Below are 26,182 nucleotides of genomic sequence, written 5' to 3' on the forward strand. Positions count from 1 at the left end.
TGGCGTTGTCGAGAAGCCGTTACTGAAAGCCCAACTGCAGACAAGACTACGTTTCATACACTTTTCTTCTCTCTATAAAACTACTCAGTAGATTAAGTCAGCCTCTTGCATCTCATATCCTTCTTCGGAAAAACCTCCACCCCTGACAACCTGACCCCACCAGAGCTGGTATATTACCCTGCCCCCTTTAGATGTAATTGCAAAATCTACCAGAACACCTAGCAAAGGAAAGCGCAGGCCTAGCCTCATTTACCCGCTCCGCGGACTCCTCCTCAGGGCCCATCTACCAAGAGAGCCTTCCCATACCGCTTTGCACCCTGCTCTGCCCTCACAAAAGGGGGTTTTCCCACTTTTCCTCCGCAGAAGACTCCCTCTTTCGCCCTGCCCCACTTCCTAATATCCCGCCCAGTTCCCTCGCCCCGCCTCCCACGTTATTCGTCCCGCCCCCTAAGACAGAACCCGCCCCATCCATTCGCCCCGCCCTTTCTCCTGGAGAAGCCCGCCCCGTTCCTTCGCCCCGCCCCTCAACCAGAACCCATCCCACCGGGTCCCCTTCCTCACCGGCCGGGGCCCGAGTTCTCGCGAGCGTGAGAACCCCGGCCGGTGGGGGAACTAGGGGAAGGCGGAGCACGGCCGGCGGGCACCGAGGGACGGGGCGGCGCTGGAGCCGCGGTGGGGCCCGGGCGGGCCGGGGCTCCGAAGATGGCGAACGTGGGACTGCAGTTCGTGGCGAGTGCCGGGGACGCCGACCCGCAGAGCCGGCCGGTCCTGCTGCTGGGCCAGCTGCAGAACCTGCACCGCGTGCCCTGGAGTCACCTCCGCGGGAAGCTGCAGCCCCGGGTCACCGAGGAGGTGAGCTGGGGCCCGGGTCCTGGCCGGGCCGGGCGGGGCTACGCGCTACCCTCCTCGAACCGTGCACCAAGTTCCGCCTGTCCCTCCCTCCCTCCGCGTCTTACCCTGGGCCCATGGACTCCCCTCCTTCCATCTGGAGCTCTCCGGGGGGAGGCTGTCACTGTAGCTAAGGGCCACTATGCATCCCCCTCCAAGTCTCACCGACCCATCGACTCTGGGGCCACAGGGACTGCCCCCCATCAATATCCACACTCTCCCCAATCTTACAACCCCATCCAGGCCAAGGGTCTGGACCGCCCGGGGTTGGAGGTGCAAGGGAAGGCCCAGACCCGAGGAGGAGAAAAGAGGGTTCTGCTATGGCCCTTGGAAGTGGGCCCTCGTAACCCTAGCCCCTCTGATGATTAAGATTTATCTGCAGCCCTCTTTACAGGCCTAGGGTCCAAGCCGGACATCTACCCTCTGCTCTGGCTCTGTGTATGGGATGAAGTGATTTGAAAGAAATGTTCATTCCCCTAAACGCTGGAACCCCTTACTTTTGTATACAGCTTTGGAGCCCTCCTTTCCAGACACATGCTCTCTTTAACCCTATTTGATAGGAAGAGCACTAAGTCTTATCTTCCTTTTACAGACGAAGAAACTTAGGCCAAAGAGATCTGGGCCCACAAGCCTTATTTTCTGTTTCTTTGCCCTATGTTCTTTCTACTCGATACCCTGACCTTTTACATAAGGAGCCATTTCTCTTTCTTTTTGATTCTTTCCTTTTCTTTCCTTCTTTCTTTTCTTTTCTTTTCTTTTTTTTTTGGGGAAGCTCAGCCCCCACCCAATTTTACATCTCTGTGGAATCTTGAGTTGGGTGCTCAGAACAGGACAACCCTGAACCCAAAACATAGTTTCCCCTCCCCCTTCTTTTTCTGGTTTTGCCTTCTGCTTGGGTAAGCTGCTCTCCAGGGTATCTGTAGTCCTGAGGTTCTTTGAGGATGTGAGTGATGTCACCCAGACCGACTCCTCCCCTTCTTCTTCTTTTAATGTCACTTGGAAAAAAGGAGGGAGAAAAAAGCTTGAGATTTGAGTCTCTCCAAGAATTGAGTTTCTAAAGGGTTTGGATTTTCCTGTTCTGTTAGCAGAGGCCCAGCTTTGAAGTTTTTCTGCTATCTGATTTTGCATTTTGGAGTCTTCAGGATCTGGCTTTCAACTTGTATTTTTGGAATGGAGCCATTGGCTCCTTCCATCCAAAGACATCAGTTAACATGATTCAAACCATTTGTAATTTAGAAAAATTTAGAAACTAGACCTCATCTTGGCCTTTTAATTTTGACCAGAGGCATCTGCTTAAATCCCACGATGAGAAAGAACTTGATGGGGAAAGAAACTTAACTCCAGCAAGATGTGATATATCTCTCTAATTGCCAGACAGTGGCTGCCATGGGGAAACTGTGAAAATGCATGGCCTTTTAGAAGAGCACAGTCTCACATACAGGAATGTCTCTTACTCTTGGCATTCTGATTTTTTCATGTCTGTACTCTCTTTTTCTCTGTCCCACCCTCCTAACAGATTTGGCAGACTGCTTTAGGCACACTCAATCCCAACCCTACAGACAGCTGTCCTCTCTACTTGAACTATGCCACAGTGGCAGCACTTCCTTCCCGAGTGAGTCGGCACAATAGTCCCTCAGCAGCCCAGTTCATCACCCGTCTTGTAAGAAATTGCCTTCCAGGGGGGACCAACAGATGCATTTTGGTAAGTAAATCCTAGAAAATTGAAGGAATAATTAGGCATGGGCAGATTTTTGTTTTTTGCTTGTTTTTTTCCCTTGAGAAGTTTCACTTTTTTTTTTTATTACTGATTTGTTCATTGAGTAACAATCAATAATGAGCATAAACATTTCCCATGTTCAAAGAACAAAAGTAAAAAGAATGATATAGGATACTGTGACCTTCTGTTATATAGGTGTTTTTAAAAAATATTTATTAAATTTAACAAGAGTATCAAAATTGTTCTGTCACATTCTGGACTTTAAAAAATTTTTCTTTGGCGTCTTTTTCATCTTTTATTGGCTTTCTTTTTTTTCCATTTTTATGTCATTTTGCATTAATTAAACATTTGCTCTCCTTCCCCCTCAGACTAAATCAGCAGATTGGCCATGGCTGAAAATATATATTTCATTCTGCACTTTATTATTCAATTCTCAGCCAAGAGGAAAGATCACCTCTCCTTTGAAATCATGATTGGTCAAAGCATCAGAGTTCTGTAGTCTTTCAAAGTTCTTTTCTTTTACATTATCATGGCCATCTTGTAAATTATTAGATTAAATTTTTTGTTTATTAGATAATGTTTAATGTTTATGTGCCAAGCATCCTGGCTCTGCTAATTTCACTACACTGTCATTCAGTTGAATTAGATGGCTTTCAGGGTCCACAATTTTGTAATTCTGTGATTTATTCTTCATGTCACTTTTTTCAGAAAGAAAAAAATAATAATTTAATTAAAAATGAAATTCTTTTCCATTAATTCTCCAAGGGAATACTAGTAAGAGAATTCACTTTTAGTAGGAAATGTTGCATTTTCTTGTATTCTAGATTTTCTTTTTTCATCTGGCTCATCAAGACATGGATTGGAATAGCTGGTTTTGGTTTTCTTCACCACAGTTAACAAAATTCACTTACATTCCTATAATGGAAATTCTTGTCAGGGCTACGTTCTCATATCTTAAATGAAGATTTCCCCCTTATAATTCAGCAAGCATCTATTAAGTCTCTGCTTTGGTCAACTTTGTTGTTGTAAGTACTGAGCAAAATAAAAAGGTAAATAAGACAGTCTACCTTTGCTATTTGTATCCCTTGCACTTAATATAGTTCTGTGCACATAATATGTGCTTAATAAATCTTTTTTTTCACTTAAAAAAAAATAACAGCTTTTGGCCTCAAAGAGCTTTGGCCAGTGGGGTAGGAATGTGATTCATACATAAAAGCCAAAATACAAAAAAAGAAAAATCTTAGATTCATCATCCCTGGAATTAGTCAATCACATTCTGACTTCTTCCCTCCTCTCTCACTTCCACATTTTTGTGTTGCAGATGATCTGTGAACGATCAGAAGTATTTGCTTCTGCTTGTGCCCTGGCCCGAGCTTTCCCCCTTTTCACACACCGATCTAGTGCCTCAAGACGCACAGAGAAGACTGTCACTGTGGAGTTCTTCCTGGTTGGACAAAACAATGGCCCTGTGGAAGTGACTACTCTAAAAGTGGGTATTGGATTCTAATTATTTCATTTTGATCTCAGTTCAGGCACAGATAATCATTATTAGAACTTTTCATGGCTTGGAAATAATTGTTCTCATTTTCTCTAGGAAGAGCTAAGGAAATCAAAAAGGCCTTTTCAGAGTACAGCTTCCTAGACTTTCTTGGGCCTTTGGTTTTCTAATAAAAAAAGAATTGTCACATCTGCTCTTTTCTAGCTAGGGTGTTACTACCAGTGGCCTTCAGAGAGAAAATGTCTCTTGTTACCTTTGAGATGACTTTTGTGATGTTAATGCATTATATACTGTTGGCTTGTTATAACAGAGTCAAATGAGTAATGAGCTAGGATAGTTCTCATAATAACATCTATGATTTCAACATGTAGATAGTTTCTACTATTTACCATACACTAAAGGAACTCACTCATTTTCCTTAAAAAGTATTTGAATTGAAAGGTATTGAGGGCATTTTGGCAGGGGTGAAAAGGTCACATAGACATTTTTCATATTTAAATTGTAAAATGCAAATAAGCCTTTCATTAAAAAAAAAAATTAACTCAGTATGAATTGAGACTAATTCATCAAATTTGTTAGTAAATTGGAGAATGGGCATGGGGTTGATTGAGTCTTACCAATGCATGATCTGCCATGCTTCCCAGGAAGAGGACACAAAAATTGATGGGAAACTCACCAGTTTCCACATTTTCCTCCTGTCTTTCATCAGAAGTCATAGAGTCATTCCCCTATTCTTTTTCCTTTTAACATTAACTTCTTCCAAATCAGCATAGAGCAAAGAAAGTTTGTTTCCTTTCCCTCTTTCTTCAGGAAAAGGTGATTGTTCCTCTTCAGATATACTGTTCCACTGAATTCCATCTTTTATAAAACACATATTTTTCCCTGTTGTTTAAGTTGTGTTAACAATTCAGTATGCTGTAGCCAGCGTAATATCAGGGGTTACAAAGAGATGGGAATCTGTGGTGGGCGGGGAGAACTCGAAACATCTATCTCTTTCCTCAAGGAGTCTAATCAACAATAATCTGTCTTGTGACATGTTCACTTTGAGGTTTGTTCCTCAGCTGTTGTGTGTGTTCAGCTATCCTCTGCTTGACTATCCTTGTGGCTCTGCTGTGTTTCCAGTGTTTGACCAGTGCAACTGAAGGTGTGAGGCTGGCTGCCCGAATTGTTGACACACCCTGTAATGAAATGAACACGGATAACTTTCTTGAGGTTTGTAATGCCATCATGGCACACTGGGCTGCAGGGAAGGAAGAGAAACAATTTGATGGAGTGAGAGTAAGAGAAGGGTACCTTAATAAGGCAACTTTACCAAAAGCTTCCTGGCTGACTAAACTTTTTTCATCCTCAGAATAGTCATAATCATCAGCAATGGTTATTAAGCACCTCTTGTGCACAGGGAATTAGATTTGGTTACTGAGAACACTCAGTATGTACTTGTGCAGCCATGTAGGGACCTTGTGGTAGGTAGTTCTGGCCCAGCTCTTGTGGCACCTGGAGAGGGAACTGGGTCGGAAGTCAGGGTCAATTCCTGGCATAGTATTTAGGAACATAAGCTCTTGTAGCCTTGTTTTCTTCACCTACAGAGGAAAGGGGTTCAGCTGAGATGACCTTTAAGGTCTCTCTTCCAGCTTTCCAATCCATAGTCCTAAGAAGACAATTTTCTGAGTCCTGGGGCAAGTCTCTGGGCCTTGATTTCCCCATCTGGAGGACTTCTAAAGTTCTTCCCACCTCTAGCATCCATATATGTAAGAAGACACAGTCCCTGCTCTAGAAAGGCTTACTGTCTGGTTGGGATGTTGGGAGATATAATCCATAGGAACACAACTGAAGTCAAGAGGGCCCAATTGAGACTCTTTGGAGTCACAGAAAGGAGGATTAGGAAGGAAAGGGGAATCAGCATTCTCATTCAGGTAAACCTATAGAGTCTGTAGTTTGTTCCAAAGCTTTTACTCTCCTGGTTTCTGGGTGCCATGGCCTTTAGAAGTGGTAGTCATTCTTATGATTCCCCTGGTAGGATTAAAAGCATCATGATCTCCCTCTAGTGTTTACTCTTGGCCCAACTCAAAGAAATGAGCATCCTCCTTTTTGAAGCTGCCCCACTGTCCTTGGATTCTGTGTGACTGTTAGTGACTGTTGGCTAGGCATGGAGGAGCAGGTGCTCTCAACCATTCAAAAAACATTTAAGAGATCATTGTGTTCAGAGAAGTAAATTTGAATCCATCTTTAGCTTTTTTTTTCTTTTTCCACAAAAACTTCTAGGAAATTAAAAAAGTTGGAAAAGACCTGGGGATAGTTCCAACCATCATCCGGGATGAAGAACTAAAGCAGAGAGGTTTTGGAGGTAGGTCCCATGTTGAATTCTTGCCAAGGACTAGCCTCAATGCATCTAACTGCATCTCCCTACTGAGTTGGGTATGTCAGCCACACAGTTAGGTTGTCACAAAGGCATTTTATTCAACCTTTCACATCAGATCTGAAGGAAAATATATGCCTGTCTCTGGTGTAAGCCGGAGCAAATCCTGTAAGAGAAGAGAGGCAGTCACTTTCTGAAGGTTTGTTTGTTCCATTGAGCATTAAAATCCTGTTTAGATCTCTATTTTCCATTTCATTTTTAAGGGGGGGGAGGGAGAAGTGCAAAAATGGAAAGAATTTATCTGCAGCAGATTTGGCCCCAGGAAGTACTTTGCTTAGGATGACAGAATTAGATATGGATCAAGTAACTTAGTGTTATCCAAAAGGGACATCCCCAGGAGGCAGTGAGTTTCACCTCATTTGAGGTCTGTAAGTAGAGTCTAGCCCAGTGATGTCAAACTCAAATAAAAAATGGATCTTTTCAGGTACTTGTTGACTTAGAAAATTTCAAATGAACATCATGTTTTTATTTATTTTATTAAACATTTCTTAACCTGGTCCTCAATAGGTTGAGAGTTTGACACTCTGGTGTAGAATGCTATTTGGGGATATATTTTATAATTTCTGGAATAAACCAGGTGGAGGTAACTTCAGAATTTCCCTCTGTATATGAGTTTGCATCCCTTGAACCACACTGTTAGTGTGTTGAAAAAGGGAGTCCAGAGGTCCTGAGAGGTAGCTCTCATCCTCTCATGAGAGAATTTTTGTTAGACTCTCATTTGATCAAAGGATTTATTAAACATTAATAGTTTAACAACCAAATACTGTGCTAGATATTTGATTACAAAGACAGAAAAAAAGCAATTCCTGTCCTCAAGAATCTTTTGAGAGAAACAATATGCACATACCTGAATGTCTATAAGTGTGAGCCAGTGACTGTGGTCAGGACTGTGTTGGTGGTAGCTTCATAAATGGATCTCTCTGCTGTCTAATAGGTATTTATGGAGTTGGCAAAGCTGCTGTGCACCCCCCTGCACTGGCAGTTCTCAGTCACATGCCTGAGGGTGCCACCCAGACCATCGCGTGGGTTGGTAAAGGCATTGTCTATGACACCGGGGGACTCAGCATTAAAGGGAAGGTGAGATCCTATGACTGGCCTTGAGAGCTATATTGGGGCAAGAATCTCTAGGGCATGTTTGTCTGAGGTGCCCCTGCTTCTAGAGCCTCAGGAGTCTGGAACATGCTTCTGAGGAGCTGGATTGGGAAGAGAATATAAGGGGCATCAGCAATTGAGTCAGTGCCCATGCTGAGGAGTTGATGGTTTTAATATTGTTTTCTGTTTCTGACACAGCAGTCTCATAGTTTGGGGAGGATCTTCTTTTGAGTGTAGGCTCCCACTGAAACTTCTTCATAGCCCAGTACTCTGCTCATGCCAAGTGCCCCATAGCCCAGACAGAAGTGTAACTAGTAATGAGCTTGAGGTAACAAAGCTGCTAGTTTAGAACAATGCTCTCCCCTTTTCCTTTTCCAGTTCTGTTCCCAGTTTTGCTTGGGACCTCAGTGAGGTTGCTGCTACCTTAAGTTCTATAGGTCATTAGAGAGAAAGTTGGTTTGGGGATCACAGAATTATTACATGAAAACTGAGGGAGGTGGAAAGGACCCTGTGAGGGTAGGACTTTACCTGTGACTATGTGTTTGAGGTCTTACGTGGGCTTTAGGACTGTGGCTAGTTTTTCACCTGTTCTCCTTGCCTCTGTGCTGACAGACCACCATGCCTGGCATGAAGCGTGACTGTGGAGGAGCAGCAGCTGTCCTGGGAGCCTTTAGAGCTGCCATTAGACAAGTAAGTGAGGTCTAGATGTCTCCATCCTCTAGTGAGGAAGCTTTGTAGGCACCTCTACTATTATCTACCCAGACATCTAAGCCCTGACACTTGGTGACAGTGACAGGAAGTGATGACAGTGGCACAATTTTGGACCTTTAAAGCTGGAAGAAACTTTAGGAAGGCATCTCATTCAGTCTTCTTATCTTCCAGAGGGAAATGAGACTAGGCAAGTGGGACAATTCCTCCATGACATGCAGCTAGTAGCCTTGGTACTGCTTCCATATAACCACTCTACAATAAGTGTCCTTGCATTTACACCCTGTGTTGAAACATTTGGACCAGATGATTTTCAATTTTCATTTATTTCTTAAGCCTGGAAACCATTTCTGTTCCAGACACTTGTGCATCACTTCCTCCTTTTCTTGTCTTTGTCAAAATTGAACTAAACTTGTCAAGGGTTGTAAAGTATTCATCTTTTAATGAACAGTTATGAGGAAATATGTAAGAATTAGCTCAGTTTGATAGAAATGAAGTGATTTATCCATCCTTGGTCATATGAATAGTAAGTATCAGAGCTGGGATGTTTGTAGCTCCTGGCCCCAGCAGTAGACTTTAGATCAGTGGGCCTCAAAGTGTAGTCCAAAGAATTGTTGGAGTCTCTAAAACCCTTTCAGAGGGTTACAAATTCAAAATTATTTTTTATTTCTTATATAGTAAATAGCTATAAATATAACCCATGTGAATAAAAACTCTTTGAACAGATCCTCCATAGTTTTTTTAACAACATGAAGATACAGAGAACAAAAGTTTGAGAACCACTGCTTTAGATTGACTCAAGGTGGTGAACAGCAATGATAACTTATCTTTTAAGTCTACATCACTATTAGAAGATTAAACTGTGGATCCAATGATAGGTATCTGGTTCAACAGAAAGAAAGCTTACTCCTGCAGATAGGGAAATTGCAAACCTGAGGAGGTTATTCTGCTTAAAATTCTAAGCTGAAAACCCAGGAAACATTTTAACTTGTAACTTGACAATAGGTCCAGAAAAACCAAGCTTGTGAATGTAAATCAAACACAGGCCTAGTTCATTAACAATTATGATACCTAGCTTTGAGAGCTAATTAAATATGGAGAATTTTTAATCAACATCACTTGCTAAATTCTTAAGCTGTCATTCACCAAAGATTTCCACTGTCCTCTCAAATCAAACACCAGCCTTTATTAAAACACAATATAGGAAGGAACAAGGACTCTGTTTTGTTGAAAAAACAGCACTTCTTAGTTTCATTCCTGAGGATCCAATAATATGCACTGAAGTTACAGGTACCTTGAGGGCTTATAGTGTTTGTCACCAGTTTTTAATGATTTTCTTCCCCAGTCAAAAGGACATCAGCATACTTGCTTCTAAATTAATCTGGTGGAAAAAATTTACTTAAAATTCATTCTTCAGAATGAGTCTTCTATTATCTAGAGGATATTAAGTTTAATCCTAAAAAACCTTTTTGGACCAAAGTAGACTGCTCCCTTCAACCCTGGCATTTATTTAATTCCTCTCCAAATTAATAAATTTTATGTAAAAACTATTGGTTTCAAATGGAAGGGGGTTTTTAGAAGTAGATAATGATCTTGTCTGAGCAACTGGGTTAGCCCACAGGCTAGGAACTTCTTTGCCAGCACTTCATGGTTCAGCAGTGGGTTGACTATCAATTTCTTCCCCTGGCCAAATGGAAAGAGATCAGCATAAAGCTGCTGCTAGAAATAGCAATTGGGAACCACTCCAAAGGAAAACATTCTGATGCAGCCAAAGGGACCCTTATCTCCCTTATAAATTAGAGATAACTTAGACTTACTGAGCAGTGATTTCCCTTCAAGAAGTATTGGAGGCTCAAAAGAGCCTTCATCCTTCTGGATTAATGTGGGAAATCTGCACAGGATATGGCCAGTAGCCAAATTCCAATTCCTCAGCCCTGAATTATGCTTTTCACTTTGTATTGAAACCATAGCAGACCCATTTGATGTTAAAGAAAATCTAAACCTTGTGGATTACTCATTAGAGACCTACAGTTGAAACCAGATTGGAGAGGACTGGAGAATATCTTAGTTCAGTTATTAATGTGATAGAATTTCCCCTCGCTAGTAGTTGTAAATTACATGCAGAGTTCTAGCCCCAAGAGACTGCTGCATTTAAATGAAGGTGAGCATGGATAGTTGTACTTCCCCTGTGGGCTTGGAAGTGTTTCTTCCTAGGCAAGCTTATAAGACATTTTAAAAATACTGATATTGAGTAATTTATTATATTAGATATATAAGTACTGATTTGTAAAAGGTACTGCAGGATGGAAGGTTATAAATAAAAGAGTAATGAGACATATAGTTAGATCTCATTAATTCCATGGTTAGCAATTTAAAGTTTTGATCATTTAGAAATGGAACCTGATGTATGTAATGATGTTGGACAAGTGACTTCCCCTCTATAGGATTCAGTTTTCTTGTCCATTAAATTAGGGATTTGACTGGCTGGCTTCAAAGATCGTATCCAATTAATGCATTCTTCTACCTTGTGAAAATTGTGATGCTTTATCTACCTAAAAGAAACTAATTTCAGACATCTAAGGAAGCACCTGAGATAACCCTGTAAAGGATGGAGCCTTAACAGTTTTTATCTTTCCTTCCTTTCTCTCACATTTCAGTGAATTACCCAATGATTTTGTGAAGGTTCTTTGATTTAGTGAGCTTATCAAAAAGTTTCTCAGTAAAATAAGGTCTTAGAATGGACTCTGTTCACTGTGATATTTCTTTGGAAAGTAGTAACTTTGGCTTTCTGATATATGGCCAAGATGAGGAAGTTGAAGGAGACATTTATTATATCAGTTCGGTGGAAGTTCAATGAGAGTAACTCATCTGGGAGGGCACAACAACCAGTAGCCATTTAACTTGCATTTTCCTTTTTTATAGAAATCTGGATTTTCAGAATTTAGCATCAGCAAAATGAAGAAGTCTGGAAAAGTTCTTTGATGCTGATTTCTAAAAGCCCACTATTAGTGATTAATTTCTTTGATCTGAACCATTTGCTATCAATCAATAAGCATCTATTAAGAGCCTATTGTGTAACAAAACAAAATAAACAAAAAGTGGGCAGCTAGATCACACAGTGGATAAAGCCTTGGAATCAGGAAGACCTTAGTTTAAAAATATTCTCAGAAACTAACACTTACTAGCTGTGTGATCCTGGGCAAGTCCCTTAAATTGTCCCAATTGTTCCACCAAAACCAGTTGTCTACTATGCTGAGCCCTGGAGATAAAAATATAAAAATAGAAGTTCCTTCTCTCAAAGAGCTTACATTCTGTCCTTATGATCTCTTTTTACATATATAGTAATCTCTGAAAAAGATAACATTATTTAAAGGATGGATGAATTTATCAGATCATTTTGTTCCTTTTACTGGACATTGAGGGAGAGAATCTTTATGGGGAACTGAATATATGGGTATCAAGGTCTTTATTTGATTCTTCTATCTGCCTTAGCTTTAATACACAATCAGTTGCCAAATCCTATTACTTCTGTAGCATCTCACATACACATTCCCTTCTCCTTATTTTCATTTCAACCGTCCTTTTTTGGATTCTTTAATATAATCTCGTCATAGGCTTCCTCTATTCTCTGCCTTTTTTCAATTCATTCTCTTTACCAAAAATCAGATAATCTTCCTTATATATAGATCTGTCACTCCTCCACAGAAAAACATTCAGTGACATTACCTACCAAGGAAAATTCAAATTACTCTTCACTCAAAACCCTGTACAATCCTTGACCAGCCTACCTACCTGTTTTCAACTTTATTTTATTTATCTCCCCCATCTTTTAGCTGTGCCTCTTAACACCTCTGTTCTTTTCTATATTTTTCCTATATTTTGCCCACAATAAATAATCCATTCACCTGGACTCTGGAATGTCTCCTCTCCCTCTATCCCAACTTTGTTTCTCCTAGTCTGTTGACATCTTCCCTACTGCCACCTACAGATGTGCCAGAGCCACCTTTATCCTACATCAGCTCAAGCTATTTGTCCTTACCTCCCTTTTAAAGAGGAAAAAAAATCTAAAACGAAACAAAATTCTACATTTCTTTCTTTTATTTGCTTTCTTCTCATACTTCAACTGCCTTCTAGTCTTGACTTCTGACTGCACTCTTCAAAGTTACCCATGATCTTTCTACTGCAAAACTTTGTGGCCTTTTCTAAACTCTCATGCTCCTTGACTTCTCTGTTCACAACTCCCTCTTTTTTATGTCCTCCTCCTTGATTTTTCACTACTTTCTCCTGCCCATCTGACTACTCAGTCTCCTTTAATGGATCATTATCGATGTCCTGCCCCTTAACTTGAAGTGTCCTTTCCAATTTCTGTCTTGGATCATCATCTCTTTCTTCAGTGATCTTGTCTATATTCCTAGGTTCAGTTATCATTTTTACGCTGATCAGTTATACCTCTCTTTTTTTATACCTCTCTTTTTTAAAATTAACTATATAACAAAACAAAATAAGATGGTTATTTCAGCATTAAGATTTTGAAAGTAACTCAACTTATATTTTCCTCAAAACAAGTTATTTTTACAGATTTTTTTTTAAAAAGCTCCAAAAGCTTAGGAATTGTGAACAGGATTATGAAATGAGTGACAATATTACCATCATCCTTTGAGTAATTCTAGTTAATGCTGTTATAATCATCTTCAATTCTTCCCTCTCCCTAACTCCTCTAACCAGTCAGTTCCTTTTATTTGTATATTTATTCTCTTTTAACTCATACAGCCACCATCAAATGACAGATCCTTTTAGCCCTTTGCCTGGGCTATTTCAGTAGCCTCTTAAGTGGAACTCTCAATATTCAGGCCCTATAAGCTAGCCACCTATAGTAAACTTAGTCACCGTTAGTAAACTTAGTCATTTTTAGTCACCTTTAGTAAGACTATTAATATCCTTTTACTAAAGGATAGGTCTGATTATATAATTTTCTTACTCAAGAACCATAAACAGCTTCCTATCCTCTCTAGGATAAAATGCAAACAGCTCAGTTTGTTATTTAAAATCTTTCCCAGTATGACTTTAAAAAATTTTTTTAACATTTTATTTTATTATTTATTTTAGGCATTCTTCCTTTTTTAAATTTTGAGTTCCAAATTCACTTCCATTCCCACCTATTGAGAAGATAAACAATATACTATCAATTATACAGATGAAATCTTGCAAAATATATTTCCATATCAGTCATATTTAAAGTAAAGCAAGAGAAATAAATCGAGAAAATATATTTTAGTTTGCATTCAGAGTTTCATTAGTTCTTCCTTTGGAAGTGGATAGCATTTTTTCATCCTGAGTCCTTTATTTTAGATCATTATTTCCCAAGTCTTTCACAATTTATCATCATTATAGTATTGCTGTGTACACAATGATCTTTCGTTTTTTTCTTATTTCACTTTGCATCACTTCACATAGGTCTTCTTATATTTTTCTGAAAACAGCCTCCTTGTCGGAATCATATGCAGCAACTTGTTCAGCTGTTCCCCAACTGATGAGCATCTTCTCAATCTCCAATTTCTTGCCACCACAAACAGAGCTGCTACAGATGTTTTTATACATATAGGTCCATTTTCTTTGATTTCTATGGAATACAGATCTAGTAGTGGTATAGTTGGGTATGCATAGTTCTATAGCCCTTTGGATGTAGTTCCAAGTTGTTCTGCACAATGATTTGGACTTATTTACTAGTCCACCAGTAGTTCATTACTGTACTTCATCTCCTCCAGTGTTTTTCATTTCTGATAAATTTGAGGTGGTACCTCAGAGTTGTTTAATTTGCTTTGTCAGTAGTGATTTAGAATATTTTTTCCATATGACTATAGATAGATTTGATCTCTGATTCTGAAAATTGCCTATTTATATCCTTTAACCATTTATCAATTTGGGAATGGTTCTTATTTTTAGATATTTGACTCATTTCTATATTCAGTATATATTTGAGAAAGAAGGCCTCTATCAGAGAAACTTGCTGTAAAATTTTAGATATTACTTCATTATCCATGGTACCTTTTACCTAATGTAGTTTCCTTGATTATTTAGGTATATTTTTGCTTTTGCTTTGTCTGAGATCATGATTTTCATCCCTGCCTACTTCAGCTGAAACATATTAGATAATGTTCCACTCTTTATTTTAACTCTGTATCTTTCTTTTTCAAGTATGTCTCTTGAAACCACACAACATAGGATTTCAAATCCATTCTGCTATTAACTTTCATTTTATTGGTGAGCATCCTGTTTACATTTACTGTTATGATAATTAACTGTGTATTTCCCTCCATCCCATTTTCTTCTGTTTCTTCCTTTTTCTCTCTTTTTATCCTATCCATTCCCAAAAGTCTGTTTTGCCTCTCACCACTGCTTTCCTTAATTCCCTTCCCTTTTAAAATCCCTCCTCTTGTTCCCTTATTCCCTTCCTGTCCTGTTTTCTTATTGGTAACTTATATTTTTATATGCAACTGAGAGAGAGAGTGTGTGTGTGTGTGTGTGTGTATTCTTTCCTCTTTGAACCAATTCCAATGAGAGTGAGGTTCAAATATTGCCTATTCTATCCCCCCCCCCCCCATTTTCCCTTCCATTGTAAAAACTCTTTCTTGAGCATCTCTTTTTTGTGAGAAAATTTTCCCCATTCTACCAATCCTCTCCCCATCTCCCAGTGCATCTCTTTCTCACCCTTTCATTTTTTGGGGGAAATTATTCCAACATATTCAACTCACACTCACTTCCTCTATATGAACTCCTTTTAACTGTCCTAATAATGATAAAAGTTCTTAGGAGTTACATGCATCATCTTCCTAAGTAAGAATGAAACAGTCTAACTTTATTGAATCCTTTATAATTACTCTTTCATGTTTACCTTTTTATACTTCCCTTGTTTGAATATTAGATTTTCTATTTAGTTCTGCTCTTTTCATGAAGAACACTTGAAAGCCTACTATTTCATTAAATATCTATATTTCTTCTGGAAGAATTGCGTTCAGTTTTGCTGGATAGGTTATTCTTGGTTATAGTCTTAGCTCCTTTGTCTCCTATAATATCATATTCCAAGCCCTCCCTTTCTTTAATGTAGAAGCTGCAAATTGTTGCATGATCCTAACTGTGGCTCCACAATATGTGAATTGTTTCTGGCTGTTTGCACTAGGAGCTCTGAAATTTAGCTATCATATTCTTAGGAGTTTTCATCTTAGGGTCTCATTCAAGTGACATTTAGGAGATTCTTTCAATTTCTGTTTTGCTCTGTGGTTCTAGAATATCAAGTTTTCCTTGATAATTTCTTGAAATATGAAGGCTAAGATCATGACTTTCAGGTAATCTAATAATTCTTAAGTTGTTTCTATTCTATCTATTTTTCAGACTCATTTTTGCAATGAGACATCACATTTTCTGTTTTTTCATTCTTTTGACTTTACATTGTTTAGTATTTTTTGTTTGTTTTTTATCTCATAAAGTCAATAGCTTTCATTTGTCCAATTCCAGTTTTTAAGGAATTATTTTTTTCCAAGTGTAATTTTGTATTTCTTCCCATTTAGTCAATTCTCGTTTTTTAAGGAGTTCTTTTCTTTTCTTTCTTTTTTTTTTATGATTTTTTTTTATAATATTTTTTTTAAATTTTATTTAATAATAACTTTGTATTGACAGAATCCATGCCAGGATAATTTTTACACAACATTATCCCTTGCAATCACTTATGTTTCGTTTTTTCCCCTCCCTCCCTCCCCCCCCCCCCTCAAGATGACAAGCAGTCCTATATATGTTAAATATGTTGCAGTATATCCTAGATACAATACATATTTGCAGAACCGAACAGTTCTCCCACTGCACAGGGAGAATTGGATTCAGAAGGTAAAAATAACTCGGGAAGAAAATCAGAAATGCAAATAGTTCACATTCATTTCCCAGTATTCCTTCTTTGGGTGTAGCTGTTTCTGTCCATCATTTATCCAATGAAGCTCAGTTAAGTCTCTTTGTCAGAGAAATCCACTTCCATCAGAATACATCCTCATACAATATCGTTGTCGAAGTGTATAATGATCTCCTGGTTCTGCTCATCTCACTTAGCATCAGTCCGTGTAGGTCTCTCCAAGCCTCTCTGTATTCATCCTGCTGGTCATTCCTTACAGAGCAATAATATTCCATAACATTCATATACCACAATTTACCCAGCCATTCTCCAATTGATGGGCATCCATTCATTTTCCAGTTTCTAGCCACTACAAATAGGGCTGCTACAAACATTTTGGCACATACAGGTCCCTTTCCCTTTTTTAGTATCTCTTTGGGGTATAAGCCCAATAGAAACACTGCTGGATCAAAGGGTATGCACAGTTTGATAATTTTTTGGGCATAATTCCAGATTGCTCGCCAGAATGGCTGGATTCGTTCACAAGGAGTTCTTTTCTTCAGTGAATTTTTATACCCTCTTTTCCATTTGGCCAATTCTGCTTTTTAAGGAGTTCTGTTCTGTGGATTTTTGTCCCTCTTTTACAAGTTGGTTAGTTCCCTTTTTTAAGGTGTTCTTTTTCTCATTATGTCTGTGGTTTCCATTTGTCCAATCCAATTCTAATTTTTAAGGAATTTTTTTTCTAGGGAGATTTTGTATCTCTTCCCATTTAGTCAATCCTTGTTTTTTAAGGACTTCTTTTCTTCTGTGAATTTTAATACTCCCTTTTCCATTTGGCCAGTTCTGCTTTTTAAGAAGTTCTGTTCTGTGAGTTTTTGTCCCTCTTTTACTATTTGGTTAGTTCTCTTCTTTAAGGTACTCTTTTATTTAGTATTATTTGTGCTCTTTTTATCAAGCTGTTAATTTTCTTTTCAATTCATTTCTTTGTCCAATTTTGCCTCTACTATGGTTATTTTTTTTTAACTCAGGAATTCGTATTAGGTTTGGGTCCAATTAACATTTGTCTTTGAAACTTTTAACTTTTTAAAAAATATTATTCTGAGATTGTATATTGGGCTTCCTTACCACCAAAGTACTTTTTTTATGTTTAGATTCTTTTTTGTAACTGTTGTTGTTGTTTACTCATTTTCCCCTCTATTTTTTGATTTTGTACTTTATGTTCAAATTGGACTCTGCTTGCCTGGGGTGGGAAAGTTCTCTTCCAAACTTCAGGTTTCCAAATTTCTGTTTTCAGACCTAGTTCTGGGGTCCTCAAGTTTTTGTTCCTTCCAGGATGATATGCTTCTGGGAGAGTATGGTTACTGCTTTTCTGGTTTGTGCTCTGTTTATTCAGAAAAGATCCCCCTGCTCCCTTGTAATCAACCCCCACCCTGGACCTCCTCTCCACCCTGGAATTGTGACCCAGAACTGTATATGAGCAATAGAGTTACCAGTCAGATCCAGCTGTAGCCAGTGTCAGCAAAGAGTCCCCTGTAATCTCTTTCTGACCAGTTAGTTGTCTGATCCTCTTACCATCTCTGGGCTGACAGCTTCTGAAAGTGCCATTACCACTGTACCTGCTGTTGCTGCCACCACACATGTGGGTTCCAGAAAGGCCTCCAATCTTTCTGCCACTTAAATTTTCTTACTATTCCTGTCAACTCTTAAGTTTTCTTAGGCTGGAAAAATGTCTCATCTGACCTGTTGTTGGCTCTGCCACTCCAAAATTTGATTTGAGACATTATTTTAAAGTTGTTTAGAGAGGAATGCTGGGAGAGGTTAGCTGGGTGTCTGACCTTAATTTGCCATCTTGTCTGCGCTAGTGTGATTTTAGTCTACATTCCAAGGATTCCAGCCCAGATCAGCCACGTTGGGCATTCTGGCCAAATTAACCTCCTGGCTTTCTCCAGAACTCTGCATTCCATTCCTTGCCTCTAGCTGGTCTGTATGTCTTCCTCTAAAAGTTTTCCTTCTAAAAATATTTGACATCCTTCAAGACCTAATTCTGGGACTATATATCCTCTAGCCAACTAACTTTCTAAACTAGCCTTTAGTTGTTAGCTCTTTCTACCTCCTCCTGAAATTATCTTGTATCTGCTTTTCTTTTTATCTCTAGTCCTTAAGATCAAAGATTGTTTTTTGTTTTACCTTTATATCAGTGCCACATGGTAGAAACGTTAAGTATCTTTTGGATTGAAAGCACTATTCATCCTTTAAAACCCAACTCAAATACCACCTACTTCAAGTAACATAAATTTCCTTCATTGATGACCTTTCCTGGCATATTTCATGTATGCAATTTGGACCTCTTTGATGTACTTATGTGTTTTTTTCTTAGTACTCTCTGCCTCTATTCCAACACCTTTCCTCCCCACCCCACCCCACTCCACCCCACCCCACCCCACACACGACTGTACATTTCATAAGGACAGAAATGATGTCTCAAATAAGCTTTCTTTTTGAGCTTAGCAAAGTATTCTGCATACTGTTGACACTCAATTATTGTTTATTAAATTTGTCTTTGAAAGCCTTGGATTAAATTTATCTCAATGAATAACAAAGATGCCTTATAATATTATAATAAATCCATTGGGGCTTTTATTTATCTTTAAAAGGAAATTATTCCACTTGTTTTTTGCTCAGTATCATGATGTTTATCAGCACATTATAGGGTAGCCATGTATCCCAGAACATTTTATGAAACTGCTGACCCTTTCCTGCCTCCTCGTAAAGGGGAGGGAGACATCTATTTAGGTCTTCTAATAGGACACAATGGAGCCACTATAAATTTTATTTTGAACTTTTACTGGTGTCTTTTGTTTTTACATTGTTTTTCACTTCTCATTGTCTTGCTTCCTGCACTCCCACCCAAAGAGCTAGTCTTTGGAACAAAATTGGAAAGGAGAGGGGAAGCAATTTGAGAAAACCAATCTATATGTTAGTCAGATCTGACTTTATGTTCTCTATCCCACTTTCACAGTGCCCCACCACTGCAATGAAAGGCGGAAGGTATATTTTTATATCTCTTCTTCAGGAACCAAGCTTGGTCATTACAATTTTTCACCATTCAATTTTGACTTTTGTTGTTGCTTTTTTCCATTTATATTGTTATGGTCATTGTGTACATTATTTTCCTGGTTATATTTCTTCATTTTGTATCAGCTCTTAAGTTTTTCCCATATTATCTTGGTATTTATTCCTCATGGTACAATAATGTTGTCATGTTAGTGTGACCTAATTTATTTAGGAATTTTCCAATCAATAAATACCGATTTTTTTTCTTCAGTTCTTTGGTATTACAAACAGTGCTGCTGTAAATATTTTGGTATATGTGGAACTTGTCTTTGTATTTCTGATCTTGGGCTATGTATGCATAAAATCATACTGAAAGGCATGAATATTTTGGTCATTTTTTTCTAGATTGCTTTCCAGAATGGCTATACCAATTTGCAGTTCCACCAGCACTGATTTGTACATCTCTCTTTCCACAATCAAAAGATTATTCCTATTTTTTGTCATCTTTTCCAATTTGCAGTTGTGGGGTATTAAGTGAAATCTTAATTCTTTAGATTTGTGTTTCTTTTTATGATTTTTAATAGTTTTTAGTCCTTTTTTGGAGAACTTTTCATATTCTTTGGTCACTTAATCATTGGGGTCTAGGATATATTTTAAAATGTGTTATGTCTTTGCTGGTTCCATGGGTCACATTCCCAGAGCCTCCAACTTCATTGTAAAAAACTTAACTCTAGTTTCAGCTTCTGCTTGTTCCATTATTAGACTAGTCACCTTAACTTTTGAGATTCAATTTCCCCATCTGTAAAATGGGATATGTTCCACCTGCATCTCATGATGGTTTGAGGCAGCAGAGAATTCCTGTGAGATTAGTAGCTACATTTCACATCTGCAATTGAGCAAACAGTCAACCCTGGGTACAAGGAGGAACTTTTGGTCCGATACTAGCCTTTTGAAGCTGGCAAGAGGATTCTTGTTTAGGGGAAAACATTCCAGAGTTTGGGAAGAACATGGAGGTTGCTCCTAGCTCAGTATGAGGAAGAGTATGAAAAGTGGTTAGATGGGCTTTTTCAAGGGTATTCTGGCACAGATTTTTTTTTTTTTTTTTTAAGCATTTTGCTTTTGTCAGGGCCATGGGCCAAATTTCTAATCTAGGTAGATGAGAAATGGTTTCTTCAAGACAGTGTTTTAAGAGAACACTCTTAGTAAGGTGGTAGACCAATCTACTCTTGCTTGCTCTCAGTCCAATTTCTTTACTAAGGAAAAAACATGGATTGAGAGGCAAAGCCAAGCTAAAAATTCATGTCTTTTCACTCCCCACCTTCATTTCAGCTTCAGAAAAATTCTTTGACTTTGGATGCTTAATCTTCCATGTAGTCAGCTTCTTTTGGAAGTTGTCTCTTATGAATGTTTGGACTTTAAAAATCCCATTTGATTTTCATACCCACTGCCTTGCTCCCTCTGAAGTTCCCTGCAAGGACTGTGGAGACCAGCAGGAAAATAAAGCTTGAGATTGATGTATGGATGTTCTAACCAAGTCCTGTCAGGATGTAAACGATCTCGCTCTGGTTACTCCCAACCATCAAATGTACCTTCTTTCAGGGCTTCAAAGACAATCTTCATGCTGTGTTTTGCTTGGCGGAGAACTCTGTGGGGCCGAATGCAACAAGACCTGATGACATTCACCTGCTGTACTCAGGAAAGTAAGGTTGTCTCCATACTTTCCTTGAATGCACCTTTCCCATACAATTTTGTATTCATCATTCAATCTTTTTTTTTTCTCCCCATTTTATCCAGTGCATATTTTCATCACCAGTTTTTGTCAGAGGTATCATAAGCATTAATAATCCTCTGCATTTTCATAGCACAGTGTCTGTAAATTTATTTGGTAGTGAGTTATTTTGGATACTTTACATCCTATTGACTAACTCTGTAGGTACTGTTAGATTGATAGAATTGGTAGATCCTGAAGTCCCTACCCTGTCAGCTGAAGAAATTAAAGCATAGAGCATTTCAGTGGCTGTCTAGGGATCATAAAGCTGGGGCTATGAAATGTTCTAGTGATAAAAGATGGTCAAAGAAAAGTGGAATAATAGAAATTCAGCCTGCCTATAGAAACACATAATAAGCATTTTAAAAATTCATTCATAATTGTATAATTAATGTTTTAGAAGGGAATAATCATTAGGACTGAAATTTTTCTGACAGTACCCTTAGTCACATCACAAAATATCAGAATTTTATAGGATAGTTTAGAAAATGCTGATCTGGCATTTTTATTGCCAAAGTGTTTTCTTGCCGGCTTACTTTTTCCTTAAGATGTAGATAATAGCAGATAACTGAGATACTCTCAGTTAAACCTCAGGGCACCAGAACAGGTCCTCACAGACCGAAGACTAGAAATCAGGACTCTGGATTCAGGAATTTTTCAAGATTGTATGGCTATGGTATCTCCATTTACAGTGACCATCAAAAATAACTTTGGCTCTAAAGCACTGATTTATGTGCAGGTAAATTTTGTCTAGGGGCAGGCAGCAGCAAGACTGAGAAAATCTTGACTTGATACCTTTTTGAGGTGGGAGGTCCCTTCTCAAATTAAGCTAAATAGAAGTAGTGTGGTGCCATGGATATAGCCCTGAGTTTCAGATTCAGAAGCCATTGGCTCTGATCTCAGTTTTACCTTCTGTTCCTCTTGGACAAGCTCCCTAACTTTTCAGAGACTTGGTTTCTTCATTTGTAAAATGGGCATCACAATATCTGCTCACTGGGATTGTGGTAAAGATCATGTGAGATCCTGTTATTAAGATTTGTTCCATGCAGCTAGAAGGGATTATCATTAGGTCCCAGGGAGCCTGTAAATGACATAGAATGTTATTACAGAATTAGAATGAGTTCTATCTCCCCAGGACTGTGGAAATCAACAACACAGATGCTGAAGGCAGACTGGTGCTTGCTGATGGAGTGTCCTATGCCTGCAAGGACCTAGGGGCTGACATCATTCTAGATATGGCTACACTTACTGGAGCTCAGGTAGAGGAGGCAGGGCAGGTTACTCCAGAGGGCTCTAGCCCCATGTTACTAATGCTTGGGTGGCCAGTCCTATGACTCACTTCTTCCTGTGTCCTAAAGGGCATCCCTTTGAAACTGGAATTTCTTGGGTCTAGTGGGGGGAGAGGGGGAAGCTGCTGTTTTTTCTGTGTCTCAAATCTTACCAGTTTGAGGCTAAAGTGGTTAACAAGTCTGTTGTTTGCTACAGACAGATGAGGCCATCTTCTCTCTTTCTATCCCTTTCTGTGTCCCTTTCTATGTTTCTTTGGTTTTTTGTCTCTGCCTTTCTTTTGCTTTCTTCCTATTCTCCCCTCCTCCCCCCACCCCCCCCATTCTAGGGAATTGCCACAGGGAAGTACCACGCTGCTGTCCTCACCAATAGTGAAGAGTGGGAAGCAGCATGTGTGAAAGCTGGGAGGAACTGTGGGGACTTGGTGCACCCCCTGGTCTATTGCCCAGAACTTCACTTCAGTGAATTTACCTCGGCTGTTGCAGATATGAAGAATTCAGTGGCAGTAAGTTCATTTTCAGAATCTTAATCAAATTAGCATCATTGACTGAGACTAATAAGGTTATCATGGTGTCTGAGCTGAGTTTGATAAGGGAATAGATACACAGAAAAGGGAGGATGCTGTCTTTACCCTTGAGGACTATAAGTTCACAAATATACATACATGTATGCCTGAGAAAGACATGCTATGATTGGATCATAGTTCCAAGAACTGTAGGGGAACAAGGATAAGGGGAGCAGGGATAGTTGCTCTTCAGTAGGGCTGACTAGAGTGGACAGGAAGCATAGTGATTAGATAAAGGTTTCTTGTTTTAAAAGATAAGTGGAGTGGAGGGAAAGATATTCCAGATTCAGGGGAAGAGCAGGAGCAGAGAGAAATGGGAGTGAGGGAAATAGGGATGCTGATGTAACCTAAGTATACATGTGGTATGTGGTATATCTTGGATTGAAGATTTGTTTGTCTTTGCATATGTTTTGTCTCTCTGGTATCTTTGTGTTCCCATTCTCCCCACTCCCCAACCTGGTGATTTTAGAATTATAAGTGAAAAGTAAAACTTTTTTTTAACGTAGAGGAGCTTTGTATCTGGGTTACTGTAGCGTGAATTTCCCAAGACAATGGTATCCATGCTTCCTGGGAGTGAGCAAGATAGATATAAGCTCTGGAGCTTTTTAACAGCACCAGAAAACTGTCACTCACTTGTTGCAACTGATCAGGTTTAAGAATTATGAGGCCTTTTATAAATTCTCACCTGTCTTCTGCAGATCAGTAAGACTTCTCTGCACAGTGTAATATCTTAAACTCTTTCCAGGACCGAGACAACAGCCCCAGCTCCTGTGCTGGCCTCTTCATTGCCTCCCACATTGGCTTTGACTGGCCTGGTATATGGGTCCACCTGGATATCGCTTCCCCAGTGCATGCAGTGAGTATCTGAAATTTCTCTACCTTGTTCTCTACCCTTTCTTCCTAAATTATGCCTCATCATTATAGGCTTATTTGACTTTGCTTTCTCTTCCTGTCTTTTGATTTGTATTTAGATTGTTTCTTCAACTATCCTATATTTACATTTCATGCAGAAACCTCCCTTTTTCTTTCAGCCAAAGCTTTTTTCTTCCATCCTCTTGGGATGGTTTTTGGCTCTTTGGCTGTGATTCAAGTTAACTCAAAGCATATTTTATCTTTAAGACTCATTCAAAGCAATGCAACATTACTGTGAGTGGTTTCCACTGGAGTTGAGTCTCCCTGGAACAGAACAATTGACACATGATCTGTACTCCTCCACTGGGATGCCTCAGTGTATGATCTTCAGTGTTTTAGAGGCCTAACTCCTGCTACATTCCTGGCCCAGCAGAAAGCCAGGGATGGGGGAAAAAGGGCAGTGCTGTGGACAAGCTGAGTTCAACTTTTCTTTGCCTAGTAGAAGATGGTCATTCTTGAAAGAAGCCTTTTGCCATAGACCTGTTACAGCTATTTTTATCCCCCCCAAAAAATAGTCATAGATTATCCAAAGAAAACTTAAAATTGATTTACTGTGACTTGATTCTCAGTAGCAACAGCAAAATCACTGTCTTTATGATATTTATATAACACCTTCATGTTCTTGACTCAGTCATGTAACTGATTTGCTTTTAGGGGGAACGAGCTACAGGCTACGGTGTGGCTCTCTTGCTGTCTCTCTTTGGTGGAGCCTCTGAAGATCCACTCCTCAACATGGTATCTCCTTTAGGTGAAGATGCAGATCCTCAGGGAGACATGGAGAGAGACTGCAAAAGGCGGCGCCTAGTGTGATCTTTTCCTACCTTAGCCCACCCCCAGGGCCCAGACACCTGTAGGGTCTCTTACCTCACTTTGCACTGATTAATTTTAAGCAACTGCAAGATTCCGCATTAGAGATTGGGATTTTTTACAGTCATGATGATGAAATTGCTCCTTCCTACTTTTTAAGAGGTTTGGGGGGTTAGGAGGGAGGGAAGGGAGGGTCAGTGGTTGTTTGGGCTTCTTGTTGTGTGAGTTGCTGGTTCACACAGTTACCTAACAATTCGGCTCCCTTGGCTTTTGCAAACTTCACTAACTCCCAAGAAAAGAAGGAGAGCATGACCTTTCGCTGTGACCTCACTTCAGCCTGTCTGTGCTCTGAGTCTATGGTTCTGCAAAGCAGCTACCAAGCAAAGAGTTATTCACTTTACTTCCATGAGGTCATCTGACTCAGGTTCTTGAGAAAGCTTCTGCTTCTCAAAATGCAGACAGAAGGAAGGAGCTACCCTGGTTGCATCTCTAGCATCAGCAGTCCCAATGCCTAGCACATCATAGCCTCCACTGCTGGCTGCAGGTCTCTCACCTTCTGTGAAGTGCTCTACCTATCCTTTTATCCTGCTGCCCAGAGAAAAGGTGCACAGAGCCTAGGCCAGGCCACGTCTTCAGCTAGTGCTTCCCTTTGGAAGGACAGAAAATATTAACTATGATGGATCCAGACTTGAGAATCAATTTCATCTACAGAGTGAAAGGATTCTTTTGCTCTGGCTACTTATAATTTACTTAAGATTTTATTAAATTCAAATGCATCATCCCTCTCTGACTGATTTTTTGACTTTTGTCTTTTTATCATATTGGTGTATGGGTGACCTTGAGCTCTCCAAGATTGTATATTATCAGAGAACTAGCTCTGGCAAATCCTACCAAAATGGAAAAGCTTAATGTACGAGTGTGGTGAATGGAGTTTCTGTCATACCAGTCTTCCTAAGGATCCCCATCAAGAATAGACTTTTTGTCCAAAGTAATTCTACTAGCTGAACCATTTACTAAATATGGACAGATTATACCTCTGCATGAATGGAGAGCTCATGTGGCTGAAGTTACATATGATGGAAGTATTAAGAGTCCTAGAAGAATTAGGTCCTCTTGGAAAATGAGACTCTGAGAATATCTTTGATTACATAAAATAAGTGCTCAGAATTAATTTGTATCTTCTATCAGCTCCCTGTTTCCTTGTGAGAATGATGGATTAACCCCTCACCTGTGCTTTTACAACTAGGGATCCAGGGCTGGGCCCAGAGAAGTGGCTTACAACAATTTCCCTGAAGTCTCCAGTCCTGATACAATGCTTTCTTTGATTCTTCCTAATCAGTTTGCATATGGAGAACAAACATGAAAGTTCTGGGCTAGTCTGTTTAGCTTCATTTCGCAACACGAATTCTAATAACTGGTTCAGAGAGTTTTCAGTGGCAAAGTTTCCACTGGAGGACATTATTTGTTCATTTTGAGTTATGTGAGACTAAGTAATGATTACAGGTACAAAAAGCCCCTGGACCCTAGCTCAGTTAACCCTTTCAGGATTCAGGAATCCTGCCAATATGAAGTTAGTCTAAATTTGTTATTTGAG

General features: G+C 39.4%; 1 protein-coding gene across 1 annotated transcript; it reads left to right on the forward strand.

The window, feature by feature from the left end:
- Positions 1–544: 544 nt before the first annotated feature.
- On the forward strand, positions 545–25,369 carry NPEPL1 (aminopeptidase like 1). The gene is made up of 12 exons (XM_051976655.1): positions 545–852; positions 2,405–2,590; positions 3,927–4,094; positions 5,226–5,315; positions 6,366–6,447; positions 7,454–7,596; positions 8,224–8,301; positions 20,849–20,949; positions 22,153–22,276; positions 22,633–22,809; positions 23,615–23,725; positions 24,436–25,369. Exons 1-12 carry the CDS (start codon positions 703–705, stop codon positions 24,589–24,591), a joined length of 1,566 nt encoding a protein of 521 aa, XP_051832615.1. The 5' UTR covers positions 545–702; the 3' UTR covers positions 24,592–25,369.
- Positions 25,370–26,182: the final 813 nt, after the last annotated feature.

The sequence above is a fragment of the Antechinus flavipes genome, chromosome 2 (assembly GCF_016432865.1).
Source record: "Antechinus flavipes isolate AdamAnt ecotype Samford, QLD, Australia chromosome 2, AdamAnt_v2, whole genome shotgun sequence".
Classification (NCBI taxonomy): domain Eukaryota; kingdom Metazoa; phylum Chordata; class Mammalia; order Dasyuromorphia; family Dasyuridae; genus Antechinus; species Antechinus flavipes.

Excerpts from the sequence above, each read along its gene's own strand:
- NPEPL1 (XM_051976655.1), top strand. The coding sequence starts at position 703 with ATGGCGAACGTGGGACTGCAGTTCGTGGCGAGTGCCGGGGACGCCGAC. Across the intron at positions 20,950-22,152 it reads CACCTGCTGTACTCAGGAAA|GACTGTGGAAATCAACAACA; the intron begins GTAAGGTTGTCT and ends CTATCTCCCCAG. Across the intron at positions 23,726-24,435 it reads TCGCTTCCCCAGTGCATGCA|GGGGAACGAGCTACAGGCTA; the intron begins GTGAGTATCTGA and ends ATTTGCTTTTAG.